Here is a 14410-nt window from a genome sequence, read left to right on the forward strand (position 1 = left end):
ATAGAAATCCATATGCCTTAGGATTTAGCCAGTGACTTCTCCAAAATTACTCCTGGAGGCTTTGTTATGACCTGCCACTGAGGTGGGGTAACTGAGACTCCTGGTAATAAATCCCTTGGGGTGAATTAGAGTGAAATATTACTGAATGTCCAGTGTAACTATAACAGAGATTTATTTTAAAACAATTTAATTGCAGCAGAAAGGAGGCATGTGGCCATTTTGGCTCTCTTCTATAAAAGTATAAAAATATCATGAAGAAAATATATAAGGGGAAGGAAGGAAGGAAGGAAGGAAGGAAGGAAGGAAGGAAGGAAGGAAGGAAGGAAGGAAGGAAGGAAGGAAGGAAGGAAGGAAGGAAGGAAGGAAGGAAGGAAGGAAGGAAGGAAGGAAGGAAGGAAGGAAGGAAGGAAGGAAGGAAGGAAGGAAGGAAGGAAGGAAGGAAGGAAGGAAGGAAGGAAGGAAGGAAGGAAGGAAGGAAGGAAGGAAGGAAGGAAGGAAGGAAGGAAGGAAGGAAGGAAGGAAGGAAGGAAGGAAGGAAGGAAGGAAGGAAGGAAGGAAGGAAGGAAGGGAAGGAAGGGAAGGAAGGAAGGAAGGAAGGAAGGAGGGAAGGAAGGAAGGGAAGGAAGGGAAGGAAGGAAGGGAAGGAAGGAAGGGAAGGAAGGGAAGGAAGGAAGGGAAGGAAGGAAGGAAGGAAGGAAGGGAAGGAAGGAAGGAAGGAAGGAAGGAAGGAAGGAAGGAAGGAAGGGAAGGAAGGAAGGAAGGGAAGGAAGGAAGGAAGGAAGGAAGGGAAGGAAGGGAAGGAAGGAAGGAAGGGAAGGAAGGAAGGAAGGAAGGAAGGGAAGGAAGGAAGGAAGGAAGGAAGGAAGGAAGGAAGGGAAGGAAGGAAGGGAAGGAAGGGAAGGAAACAGGAAAAACTGGGGCTATGTAGCCCTATGCTCAAATGGGACAGGGAGTGCTGAGTGCTGGGCTTTGTTCCCAATAACATTTAAGCATTTTGTATAAGTAATCTTGTATAATATGCAGAAGCAATCCATAATTGACTGATAAGAAATCCTGTTCCTGACTTAGCTGGTGTCATCTGAGTGGTTTGGTTAATTGTATTACGTAAACATCTCTATTATAAAGCACATGATACAGGATGACCTTCTCTGAAAGAATTAATTACCAAACAAGTTTGCCAATGGCTGTAACATATTCAGTTAATATAAGCATATGTCATTTCATATTTTTTACATCCTGGTTAATCTGGTTTTGGAGAGTAAGTTTTTTAAGGCATTGCTTAGAAATACATCTGAGAGGAAATATACTTGTATATTCAAACAGTTTGTAGCTAATCTTGTCCCAACAGCGTTTTGTTTGTTTCTTTCTTTGCCTGCTTTGGGGGGCATATTGCATTATTTCAATAATCACTCCATATCTTTGCAGCTGATTCCACATTTACTTGAACTTCCAGGAGAAAATTTTCTTTCTTCAGCACGTGTACAAGTTTTCTCATATTGCTGCAGTTATTCCTGTTTGACCTCAAGCTCTTAGATCTCCTCTTTCTAAAAAAAAAAAAATTTTGCTCGGTTCCATATAAGTAAAATAAATCACAAAATCACAGAATCACAGAATGCGTAGGTTGGAAGAGACCTTCAAGATCATCAAGTCCAACCCAGCCCCAACACCTCAACTAGGTCATGGCATCGAGTGCCATATCTAGTCTTTTTTTAAACATGTCCAGGAATGATGACTCCACCACCTGCCCGGGCAGACTATTCCAGTATTTAATGACTCTTTCCATGAAAAACTTCTTCCTAATATCCAACCTATATTTCCCTTGACGCCACTTAAGTCTGTGTCCTCTCGTCAGTTGCTGCTGGGAGAAAGAAACCAACCCCCACCTGGCTACAACCACCCTTCAGGAAGTTACAGAGAGTGATAAGGTCACCTCTGAGTCTCCTTTTGTCCAGGCTAAACAACCCCAGCTCCCTCATTCTTCATATGGCTTGTTTTCCAAACATTTCACAAGCTTTGTTGCCCTCCTCTGGACGTGCTCAAGCATCTCAACGTCCTTTCTAAACTGAGGGCTCAGAGCTGGACACAGCACTAGAGGTGTGGCCTCACCAGTGCCCAGTACAGGGGAAGAATGACCTCCCTGCTCCTGCTGGCCACACTGTTCCTGATCCAGGCCAGGATGCCACTGGCCCTCTTGGCCACCAGGGCACACTGCTGGCTCATGTTCAGCTGCTGTCACCAGTACCCCCAGGTCCCTTTCTGCCTGGGCACTGTCCAGCCACACCGTCCCCAGCCTATAACACTGCAGGGGGTTATTGTGGCCAAAATGCAGGACTAAACACTTGGACTTATTAAACTTCACCTTGTTAGACTCTGCCCATCCATCCAACCGTTCCAGATCTCTCTGCAGAGCCATCCTATCTTCCAACAGGTTGACACACGTGCCCAGCTTAGTGTCGTCCGCAAATTTACTAATGAAAGATTCGACAGCCTCATCCATGTCATCAAAATATTTGATAAATTGATTATTTCTGCATTCTCACCCAAACCTCACTGAACTCAACAGAAATCTTTATCTCCAGAGAGCTTTGGATTGCTTTTTCCAACAGCCATTTCTATTCTCCACTGGATGGAATGGCACAGTTGCTCCACAACAGCTTTGAGTTTGATCAGCATTCTGTTTGGCTGCTGTATGAAACTTTTGGGAGTTCCCATGACAAAAAACCTTGTTGATGTCTTGTTAGAAACAAACAAAACTCTAATATACTTTTATCCAACACCTTCTAGAACTTAAATGCCAAAAAAAGCTTTAGATTAAAAAGGTACTATGTTAAGTACTGATGGTTATAGTGAGCATTCACGATGTTTTCTCAAACTTTAGCTTTTCAGTAAAACCACCTTTGCTTTATGCTGAAGGACTTCATGTTACATCACACAACTGACAATAAACAGTTGGGTGGAATTAGGGTCATTACTACTGCAATTTAATCCTAGTCCTGTTGTTATCATTTGAAGCTCTGATGAATTGTTTGACTTTACCTCAGAAGGCAAAGAAGACTTTACTCATATTTGTAAAACAAATTTGAATGATTTGAATTATTATTATTTGAAATTTCTCAAAAAGATGTGGAAAACATCCAGACAGAGTCAAAACTCTCTTGGGTAACACTTGCATATAACTGTATGAGACAGGTGCTGCATTGTGGAAATATTTACAAACTAAATATGTATTTGCAGAAATTTCAGCCTATGCCTGGAAATGTTTATCCCAAGCTCTTCACCACAGCTCTATATGTACTGCACAGAATTCTTCTGCAGAAGTGACCTTTACATTTTAGACATCCAAATCCTTAGGGAAGGCCAATGTGAATATGTGGAGAGAAAAAGAAGAGAGGGCAAAAGGAACCCTTTGTTCCACACAGGTCAAATTCAAAGTGTCAGTGGGCTCAGGCTGTACTCTCTGTTTATTAAAAAGAGGAGGGAGAGTAACCACAAGGTGAACAGTGTTAGACAGATGGGAAGAATATGCAAGAGTCAGTGCTGAATACAGTACTGAAATACAGTCACCTCATGCCTTTCCTAATGCAGGGTACATTTTCTCCTCGATATAGCACAAGGCTGATGCATCAGGCTCAGAGACAACTGAACTGAAAGAAGAGGTTTTATGCAGCACATGCCTAATTGCACCAGTCCTCTGCTCTGGGTTCACTTCATCTCAGTGATTCCAGCCATGACCAACAACTGACTTGCACCGATCTGACACCATTGTGTGGTTTGGAGAGAGCTTAATGGTATGCAATCACATTTACAAATTTCATGTTTACTTCCCTGCTGTCCTGTCATTCACCCAGCCAAGAGGAGTGGAATTTCCTCCCACAGCTGTGGTGCTTTGAGGAGCCATTAACTGCAACCCAAAGCATGTTCAGCTGCAGTGAAGCAGCAGCCAACCTACAAACAGCTCTAGAGGGAAGGCTGACATTGAGACCACCTGTCCTGTTCAAGACAGTCCCAAATGTATTGTTGGGTTCTCGACTACACAGATGTTATGAAGATCACCTGGGAAAAGAGAAGATGTCTGTGTGCATACACAGTTATAGCCAGCTGATTGCTTCACCCTGTAGTCAGGAAAGGCTTAGAATAATTATCTTTTTACAATGTTTCCTGTCAAATTTGATAATGTGTTTTTTTCTGAGCAGACTGAGATTACAAAGGAAAATGTAAAATTAAGGTATATATTTTTCTTAGAATTTTCTGAAATCCAGATCTTCTCAATGCAAGCTGCGTTTTGGAGACCTGAGCTACAAGGCAGCAGCTATTTCATTCAGTATTTGGTGTGACAATGAGCTCTGGGCTATATGTAAGTATCACTGATTATTTCAGCAATTTTGTATTTTATTTGAAAGGAAATAAGCCTATTAATGTAGGACTGTTTTATTTTCTGTACAAAATTTACTGGAAGCTACTAAATATGATGATTTTATTGAGGCTGACCTTCAAAAGTTTTTAACATTTCTCTGTATAGGGAGAAAAGAAGTAGCATTTATCAAGAGTGTCTGAAGAAAAGTGTTTTTTCTATAATGAGTTTCCAAGAGTTCATAGAATCATAGAATATCCTGAGTTGGAAGACACCCACAAGGATCACCGAGGCCCAACTCCTTGCCCTGCCCAGGACCATCCTCAGGAGTCACACCATGTGATTTGGAGCATTGTCCAAACACTTCTTGAACTGTTAGACTTGGTGCTCTGTCACTTCCCTGGTGAGCTGTTCCAGTGCCCAACCACCCTCTGGGTGAAGAACTTTTTCCTGATATCCAATCTAAACTTCCCTGACACAACTTCAGGTCATTCCCACTGGTCACCAGAGAGAAGGGATGTCTGCCTCTACACATCCCCCTGTGGGCAAGCTGTAAACCACTATGAGGTGTCTCTCAGTCTTCTCCAGGCTGAAGAGACCAAGACTCAGCCACTCCTCATACAGCTTCTCCTACAGACCCTTCACCATGCTTGTGGCCCTCCTTCGGACACTCTCTAATAGCTTTATATCTTTCTTATACTGTGGTGCCCAAAACTGCACACAGCAATCACCAGTGGGAGAAACAAGTATTAAAACTAAATCCACTGAGAATTCAGTTTTCTACTTAATCCCTTAACATGAATTCGCATTTTACACTGACTGTATGAAAAGGCTGACAGCCTTCAGGAGAAGAGGGAACTTTTTTTCCAGTAGTGAAGAAAGAGGAATAATAGTAATTCTGTGGTGAGATGCAGTCAGATGTTGCATACAAGGCAAGCACTGGAGACAGAAGTAGGGATCAGCTTTCATAATGCTGCAGTTAAGCAGTTATGTTCCTATTTGCATGTAGGAACAGCTCTCCTGGATAAGTTAAAAGGTCCATCCAGATCACAGTAATAAATGGTGGATGATAAAGAAAGAGAAGAGCTAGGCAGAACAGTGAAAGAAATTTAGAAAGAGCAGTTTAGAGAATATTCTGGGCAAGCATATATAGTCACAACTTGCCCAGAATATTCTCTAAACGATGAGAAATTTGATTGCCAAAGACTTGCTGGGCTACTGGTCATTAAAGGAGTTTTTCTTTTATTGATTTTTCTAGCCTGTATTTCAATCCATGTTGATGTCTAGCACTGCAATGTCCCCTGGCAAGCAGTCCCACAGCTCATCTAGGTGTTCCATGAAGAAATACCTTTGGTTTGCTATGAAACCTGCCAGTAGCTATTTCATGGAGTGTTCCTTAGCTCTTTTCTAAGTCAGTGAGCATCTCCTCTGCCACTCATGACTTTAAAGACCTCTGTTAGGTTCTCTCTTGTCCTGCCCTCTTTCATCTCACTAAGGATCCTTGCTCCCCTGCAGTGCAGTCCCCACTTACTTTCTTCATACTAAGAAACCCACTTGACAGTTTTGGGTCCAGGCTGAAGAGAGAGCTCCAAGACCAGCCGTGTGAAAGGTGCTGGGGAGGTAGTTGACCTACATTCATGCTCAGGAAAGTGGCAGGCACTTCCACCCACCTGACCTGAGTCAGATGGTCTTCCAGAGGAGATCAACTGTCCTTTAGAAGCAATTCTTATAAGTAAATGATTATAAATATCTGCTTCAAAGGTGCTTGTTTACAATGTAAATGGATGCTTTGGTCAAATGAGTCCAGGCAAAGCAAATGTTTCTGAGAAATTAACAGAGCAATGTCGGAAAAAAATGCTCCCATCTTTTTTTTTTTTCTTCCTCCCTGTCCCCAGATGGAAAGAGGCCTAGGTACAGGGCCAAAACCAAAGCTTCATATCTGACTCAAATCTTGTTTAATATTAAATGAGAAATGTTTGACTTTGCTTCATACACAGATGCTGTTATGGTTTCATTTGGATTCTTTTGCTTGAAAAATCTGTCCAAAGTGTGCTAGTTAATTACTGTTTAAGGATTTCATTCTATGTTGTCTTTCAAATAAATCCCAAGAAATCTTCCTCTCAACGTGGACCGGAAGTATTTTTATGTTTATATTTATGCATTTCCTTTAGAAACCACACTAGAACGATTACAGATGGAGTAACTGGAAGCAGAATAGCTCAGAGATAATTTATAACCCCATTCAGCAAAGAAGCGGGATTCAGTGCTCCAAAATCATCTGTGCAAAGTTAGAGCTGGTATGACTTGTTTTTCTTTGGCAAAACTGCTTGTTTATTCCAAGCCATCAGCTCTCCAAGACACTATTTAGGAAACTACATGAGTTTATGAAATTCTGTAATGAAGCAGCACAATGTTTTCAGCACTCCAGTTAGATGAATAAATGTATATATTTATAGGATACAACAATATTTAGGGACAGATTGTGATTACCCTTGCGTGGGAAGAAAATTGAATTGAGAAAGCTATTGTCTTGTTTCATCATGTGCAGCCTCATAAAAGTCATCCAGAATAATGGTGTCATTACTCTCTCCATTCAGAGGCATGGAGCAACAGCCCTCTTCAGGTCACAGACGCCTTTCCTACACTTTGGTCAGCCTCGTACTGCTGCATCTGTAGCTGTGCATCTTGACTCTGTACAGGCACAACAACGATATTTTTTTCTGTTTTTCCTTTTTTTTTTTAAATGAGCATTTTTTGGATGAGCACTTGCTTTCTCAGGGTATATTCGTCTACAAGTCAGCAGTACTGAAGACACTGAAGCATATTTTTACTCTGTGTAACAAATGGTTGATGTCTTGAGTGCAGAAAACTGAGAGAGCACTACTCCTTCAGTGGACTTCTTAATTACTAAACTACATCTCTTTCTAACCTTATCTTTTACAATTACATCGTGTATTCTACTCAAGTGTTAACAAGACAGAAAGCTGGGTATAGTTCACATGGAACACCTAAACGGTTTAAGAGGACTGTTAACAGGACACCCAAGAGTGTGATTATCACAGCCATGCTCACATTACAGATGCTGCTGGGAATGCTTCTGTCTGTATAAAAAAAATCTATTACTCTTGGTAAATCATAACCATAAAGCACCTGTCAGCCAGAAACTCCCACAAACTTCTGCAGATCTTCTAAATTTGGGAGATGAATACCCACTCAACCCTGCTCTTTCTGAAGCTGAGTGTCGGTCCCAGAGTTAATCTAAAGCAGACTTTGCTTTCCTCACTGCTCACAAGGCAGAGGACCAAACCCACAAGTGCTGTGCAGTTTGGAACCGACCGCAGTGGACAGTTCCATGTCCATAAAGAGTCCCAAGGGATACTTGGGAAGAGCACAACTGCTCCAAGGGAGCCACTAAAGTGAAATTAAATGAGACTTAAAGTCCATAAGCTAACTGAAACCATTAACAACCACAGAGAGACAGAGAGAGGCCTCTTGACCACTGCCAAACACTGGCAGCTGGGTGCTTCTCCCTGTAGGGAGTCGAGTATGACCTCCAGGCTATCTCTGAGAGAATGCAGTCACCGCTGAGCCACCAGCTGTCACTGCTCCCCCCACCCAGCTGATACCTCTTCAGCATCTGCACGGTTTGTGGGGCTGGGAAAGCTTTGTCAGAGAGCCTCAGGGAAGGAGGGACCGGGGTGTGTGAAGAGTTCCTCCTCTGCTTGGCAAAGCCAGGGCAGTGCTGTGCTGCGCAGGAGGATGTGATGAGGTGACACAGATGAGGTACTGCTGGAGCTGCAGCAGGACCACCCCTGGGGGAGCAGCTCTGCAGCAGGGCAGGGCTCCTGCACAGGCCAGCTCTATGGTTATAAAGCCCCAGTATGGCTCATTACTGCTGGGACTCTGCCTCTCACACCCTGCTACAACTCTCTGCTTGAGCAACACTTGCCTGAGTGAATTCTCACCTCCCCCGTCCCTTTTAGCACAGTGTAACTATGACTTGAGCCTGACCTGGAGAATTCACACACAGCTCAGCTTAACACCCATACATCCTTGGCAACCGGGATTTAAGCTGTCATTGACTTTTGCTGCACTGATATGTATCCTTGGAATTATACTGAAGACTTTGACTTGTGTTTTGAAGCCCAAAAAGCAGCAGCTGTCAGATGGTAGTGAATCAATCCCATTAGGATAAAAATCACTAAAGAAAGAAACACTGCAAATTTATAAACACTGTTTTTTTCCTACATTGCAACATACCCAATTAGTGAACCCAAAAAGATTTGGAAGATTTACATTACACACCCCCATTTAATTTCTTCTTTCTAATCTAATTATGTACACTGAGAACAGATTTGTCTATTTTATTGTAAATCTCTCACAAATTGTCATGTATTAGTTCCAGATTCCAATATGTCAACTGCAAATAAATACAGATTTACAATCTACTTAGGAAAATAGAAAACATGTATATTTTGATCTTGTCATTTAGCTCACAGGTAAATTTATGATTGTCATGACAAATGAAAACGCTTTGGAAATCTTATTTTTAAACTTAAGAGGGTATTTGCCCCAAATTGACACTGTTAACAGTCAATTCCAAACAGTACAGCTGGCTTCTGACAGCAGCTACCTAATAATAGTGAGACCCACAACAAGAAGTGCAATTAGCCTATAGCACTAAGCAACAGAGCCAACAGGCAGCATTAAGTAATGCAGATCACAGGGAATGCTGGATTTTAATTTAAAAAATCTTCCATAAACAGGGAAAAAGTGGAAGTAAGACCTGAGTATAGATGACAAGCCGGAAAGGAAAAAAAAAAAAAAAAAAAAAAAAAAAAAAAAAAAAAAAAAAAAAAAAAAAAAAGGAACAATCTCTTCACTAAGATTAAAGGCCAGCTGACAAAGCATGGGACTTCACTGCAAGTAGAATATGAAATGCCGGAGCAGCTGAATAGCTGTTTGTTGGCAGATGCAGACCATCACAATACTTTCCTGCAACTCAGAATCAAACAGAAGAGGAAGAACTGCACATGTGGCACATGCATACTGCCAAGATGTGAATGGTGGCATCCATGTGGATCTTGAGCCCTTTGAAGATTCCCTCTTAAAGAAATTGCTTGTATTGTTATGTTTACAAAGTGCAATTCTGAAGAAAAACTGCTCCAGCATTTAAACCACATTTCTAGACCTTATGTAGACTATTGCATTTGATTACTAAAGAACCACCTCCTCTACTTATTGCACTGGGTAGTTCTACTTACACCCTTTATTTCTTGTCCCTGATTCTTCTTCTTCTCTGTGTCCTGCTTTACCTCTTGCAGGTTTTATCAGATAGTTTCCAATAAGGAAGGTCAGGGGGTCCTCTGCCTGGACTCCACTGGAGACCCTGAAAGGTCTCAGAGAGTGAGTCACGCCAGGGATATTAATCTGTAGTGTCAGCTCATTTTAAAATATTCCCCTGGTTACTATGCACTGCAAAAAGATGTTTGTGATCTAGTGGCCCAGTAACAGTTATACACATAAATTGCCACACAAGACCAGCTACCTGGTGAGCACTGACAGGTTTGCAGGATTTTTATGGAAAGCATCTTGAAAGCAGAATTTTTCTCTGAGCTGTCTTCCACTCTGACACACACCATCTCAAATCCGGCTCAGCAGTTGGAAACCACAGGTTCCAAAGCACCTACCAGAAATAAGAGCTCTTGCCACGGTTTATCTCTCTCTGGGATCCATCTCACGCTTCAGTCTGTTTAACTGGCATGAGTCTAAGGGTCCTTCTCTCTGTCCACAGCCAAATTAATCACCAAATTAATAACACAATAATACAAAGAATGGTTCTTCCACCTTTACCAAAGAATATTCTTCCTCTGCTCAGAGAAATCATCCAACATAACTCTGCACTTCTCAAATAGGTCTCCTACTGCTTTGAGACACGGAAAGCAAACAAAAGTGTTGACTAATTAATTACAGGGTACTTAGCTGAGGTCATGTCCACAGAGGGAATATATCTGCATTTTTTAAAAAGTAACTTATTAACCATTGTGGATAAGTGTATGTAAGATAAAATCTACTGAAGCGATTTTATAAAGCACATAAAGATCTAAATCCCACTTTGAAGAGAGATTTACGGCTTTACATTTTATCCCCACTGGCAGCATGACCGGAGATGAAACTTCCATTGATTGGCTTCAGTGAGAGTTAAAAATAAATAGACTGAAATCCCCTGGCTGCCCAAGAGCACAATAGAGCTGCTACTGCCCCAGAGAACAAATGCCTGACTTTGGGTTATCTTTTGCACCTGTACACTGGCAACTTTTCCAAATTGGATGAACATTTCCATGATACTACTGTGACAGTTTAAATATGTGTGGAAAATTAACCTTCATCCATGATGTGTTTGAGAAGCTGGCAGGAAAAAGCCATCCCAGATTGGCAAAGTGTTAAAAACAATCCTAAGGTTACTATGGATTGGGAAAGTGGGACAAGCAATCCTAAGATTACTTCAGGGGAGCCACCTCACTGCCATGCCAAAACCTCCAACAGACACCTCCACAAACGGAGGGGAGAGAAGTATTGGAGAAACACTTAGGAGGAGGGAGATCCATATTCCCAAGAGACACTGCTGTGACTAATGTACACAGCCATATTCTCAGGTCCTCAGGAGCGTAAGAGTGTCACATCTTCCCCCTTGCCTGGAGTCCAGGCCATTCCCCTGCCCAGCATGGTCCCCCCATGTCGTAACGGAGTCTGTTGACGGAGCCAAGCCAGGCATAGTCACTCAAATTTTGATCAAAGGTTACAGAAGGAGGATCTCTCACCTAATGGGCACCAGGAATATCTCATTCACAGCCTGCAGTGGGAGGAGGCATGTTTGTTCCAGATGGCACACTTGCAAAAAGGATGGCTTAAACCACTTACAGTGAGTGACAAAAATCAGATTATCTGGTAGCTGATAAAAGGTTAGTTACAGATCAGATCTATGAGCATTATTTATAAGAACCAGTTTGACCAGGGGAACTAACTGGAAATTTCTGTGCTGAGAACAACAGAGCAAATGGGTAGCATGAAGCGATTCAGACTACAGGATGGATTTTAAGACAAAATCCTTCTATAAACAAGAAAGCATCCAGCTCTGGGGGCCTCATCATAAGCAGGACATGGACGTACCTGTTAGAGCCAGTCCAGAGGAGGGCCACAAAAATGGAGAAAAGGAGGCTCCAGGGAAACCTTATAGCACCTTCCAGTATCCAAAGCCGGTGTAAAAGAAAGCTGGAGTAGGACCTTTCATGAAAGCATGTAGTGATAGGACAAGGGGGAGTGGCTTTAAACTGAGAGTAGATGTAAATTAGACATTAGGAAGAAATTCTTTACTGTGAGGGTGGTGAAACACTGGTGAACAGGTTGCCCAGAGAAGCTGTGGATGGCCCATTCCCAGAAGAGTTCCAGGCCAGGTTGGATGAGACTTTGAGCAGCCTGGTCTAGTGGAAAGTGACCCTGCCAATGGCAGGGGGGTTGGAACTAAATGATCTTTCAGGTCCCTTCCAACCCAAACTATTCTGTGATTCTGTGATTCCATAATACTTAAAATTTTTACTCTAAACTGTAGAAATTATGCCCAGTCTCATATATAAGTTTAGACTTTTACTTCCATTTGTACAGATTCTTTTAGCTAATGCTGATGACAAGTACATATCAAAAAACATCCCTGAAGATGAGAACATACCCTGCAGCTCTGTTGGAATTCAGGTAGCAGGTTTGATTCTAAAAATGACACATTTATTTCAAAGAAGAGGGCAGAGATGGACTCATATTTTTTAAGAAATTTGTAGCTCATTATTTAAAGGCATATTAGTATGAAGAAACCCTGCTGAAAGAAGTTTCCCAGCATTCATAAAATGAAAAACCATCATTTTAATACAAAAGTACACTTGAATGTTGGGAGAATATTATAAAATTCAACAGACTGTAGTGACCTATCACAGCATTTCAAAATTTTGTAAGGTTTTCTCAAAAGTTCTGAACTTTCAGAGGTCCTCAGTATTTAACTTTCAAAGCTCTATTCTTTCATGCTTCATTTTGAAACCATTTTAAACCAACAGTGTTGCACATGCATTTTTTTACAGTCGTGGGGAGAGGGAGGTTTGTGTATGTTTCACAATGTAAACATACAAAAAAAAAATCTTAAGTCTGTGATTTCAGGGGGAGAAAGGAGGGAAGATCTGACTCACAGTGGAGAATTATGGGGATTTAACCCCACATCCTGTCATTCCTTCTGAAGCTCAGCAAAGAGAAGAAGAAAGAAAGAGGCTGCTCAGGAGCACATCAGCTCCTCCATCACAACACTGAGTGCACTGTGCTGGTGGGTACCCATGGAGCTTGTCAGGGAAGAATGTGAAAGAGATGGATATGGACTGTGACACCTAAGGGTGAAGGTGCACACCCTGACTAGAAAGAAGTAGTCAGGCATGGGTTTGAATGAAGCTTGCCTCCACCTCCAATAAATAATTCAAAACCCAGGCTGTCAGTGACTCTCCTCTTGCCTTTCTGTCTGGGCCTGGGAAAATCTTCCCCAGCAGCATTGCTTCTGAGCCTTTCTGTACCCACGAACAGGAATTTTTGAGTGATTTTTTTTTTTTTTTTGATCAGCTGATAAATTCCCAAAGAGCTCTTTCTCATTCAATGTCATCTTATTGAACTTCCTTGGAAAGATTCATCATACCTGACAGGAACAGATTCTCACCTTATTAAAATTAATGAAGTGTAAATACTGAGGAGGGAAGAAGAGTCCAATGGTCAGAGCCCTAGCTAGGAATGCATAACCCTTCTCACAACCTGCTTTTGCTTTAGATGTCTTTTACGAGTAAGATACGCAAAGTTAAATTAAAGGCTCAGTCCAACAATGTCATCTGCGAAAGGGATAAAAGGGCTTTCTTTTCTCACAGAAACATTTGGTAATTACCAAATACAAAAGTACTGAGAAGAGCTTTGGTAGCCAGGCATCTCTAAAAAAATCTTCTGTTTTATGAAGGCAGCAATGAAGCAGGAGGTTTTAACATAACTTTTAAAAAGTAAGTTCAGTTTCCCAGATAATCCAGCTGACACTCCCACTGCTGAGGCTGCTGGCTCTGTGGGTTGTAGAGTTAACAATGTTTGAAGCTGAGTTACAGCTACTTATAGGCTGAACAAAAGAGCTATCAAAATTATTTCACATGAAATTCCTGGTTTTATTCAAAGCAGATTCCAGTAAAGAAAGTAGTAATACTTCTTAGCTCTCAAAAATCCATGTTTTTATACTTAAATGTCCTGACTGCCAGCTGTGATTATGGTCTGTAAAACTTCTTATATTTTTCTGAAAGCTTCAGGTGTAGAAGACAAGTAACTATGCAAGAGTTACATCTTCCATGTAAAATTAATGACGGTTTTCTAAGCCCTTGAGGCTGCACAGGAATCACTCATTCCAAAGGATTATAGTTGACAGTCTAATACCTCAGTGCATGGAGACCACCCACAATTAGGAAAGGCAATCCTGGGATTTCACTCAGATGATCCAAAGGACCAAGTTCACGCTGCTCTCATTCTGTATGTAAATGGTGTAATGACCCTTGTTACATAAGTTGTGGGTGATCCCCCATGGGGCCCTCAGGGCGCAGCCTCCGTGGAACTGAGCAGCTCCATGGCAACACCACTGCAAACAGAACTGGCTCTTTTCCAGAGACCCTTTCTTCCTGTATTCCTTCAGTGCCTTCTGCAAAAAGCAAGACATTGCTTAGCGGTCACGTCCTGCACATGTGCAGGTAAGCACTAAACTACTATAAAGTGAACCTATGCCTTCCATTCTTTGAGGTTAAAATCTGTTCATTAATTTCTTTCACATCAATCTTTGTTTCATTTGGTCTCCTTACCACACAAACCCCGTCATACAGTGGGAAATGGATCACTGAACTTTTATTGCCTTTGAGCTCCTCTCTGTGAGTTTATAAAGCACTACACCAGATGTTAAGTGTCCTAAATTGCAGTTTCTATAGATAGATCAAAATTTCACAGCAGGTGTAGACC

The 14410-nt window shown here is 41.7% G+C and overlaps 1 protein-coding gene across 3 annotated transcripts in view; it reads right to left on the reverse strand.

The window, feature by feature from the left end:
- The window catches only part of LAPTM4B (lysosomal protein transmembrane 4 beta), a 59998-nt gene that overhangs the window by 5101 nt on the left and 40487 nt on the right, over positions 1-14410 (reverse strand). The window contains exon 7 of one of the 3 annotated variants that reach the window (XM_066178159.1): positions 871-1544. The exons of 1 other annotated variant lie outside the window; for it this stretch is intronic. In XM_066178159.1, the coding sequence (XP_066034256.1) occupies positions 1530-1544 (15 nt within the window). In that variant the 3' untranslated portion in view covers positions 871-1529. Of the gene's footprint in view, positions 1-870; positions 1545-13573; positions 14100-14410 lie in introns of those variants that run through there. One more of the 3 variants, XM_066178143.1, reaches the window with a different exon arrangement.

The sequence above is a fragment of the Chamaea fasciata genome, unplaced genomic scaffold, assembly GCF_029207755.1.
Source record: "Chamaea fasciata isolate MVZ Bird 193981 ecotype frontalis unplaced genomic scaffold, bChaFas1.0.hap1 SCAF_1, whole genome shotgun sequence".
Taxonomy (NCBI): Eukaryota; Metazoa; Chordata; class Aves; order Passeriformes; family Sylviidae; genus Chamaea; species Chamaea fasciata.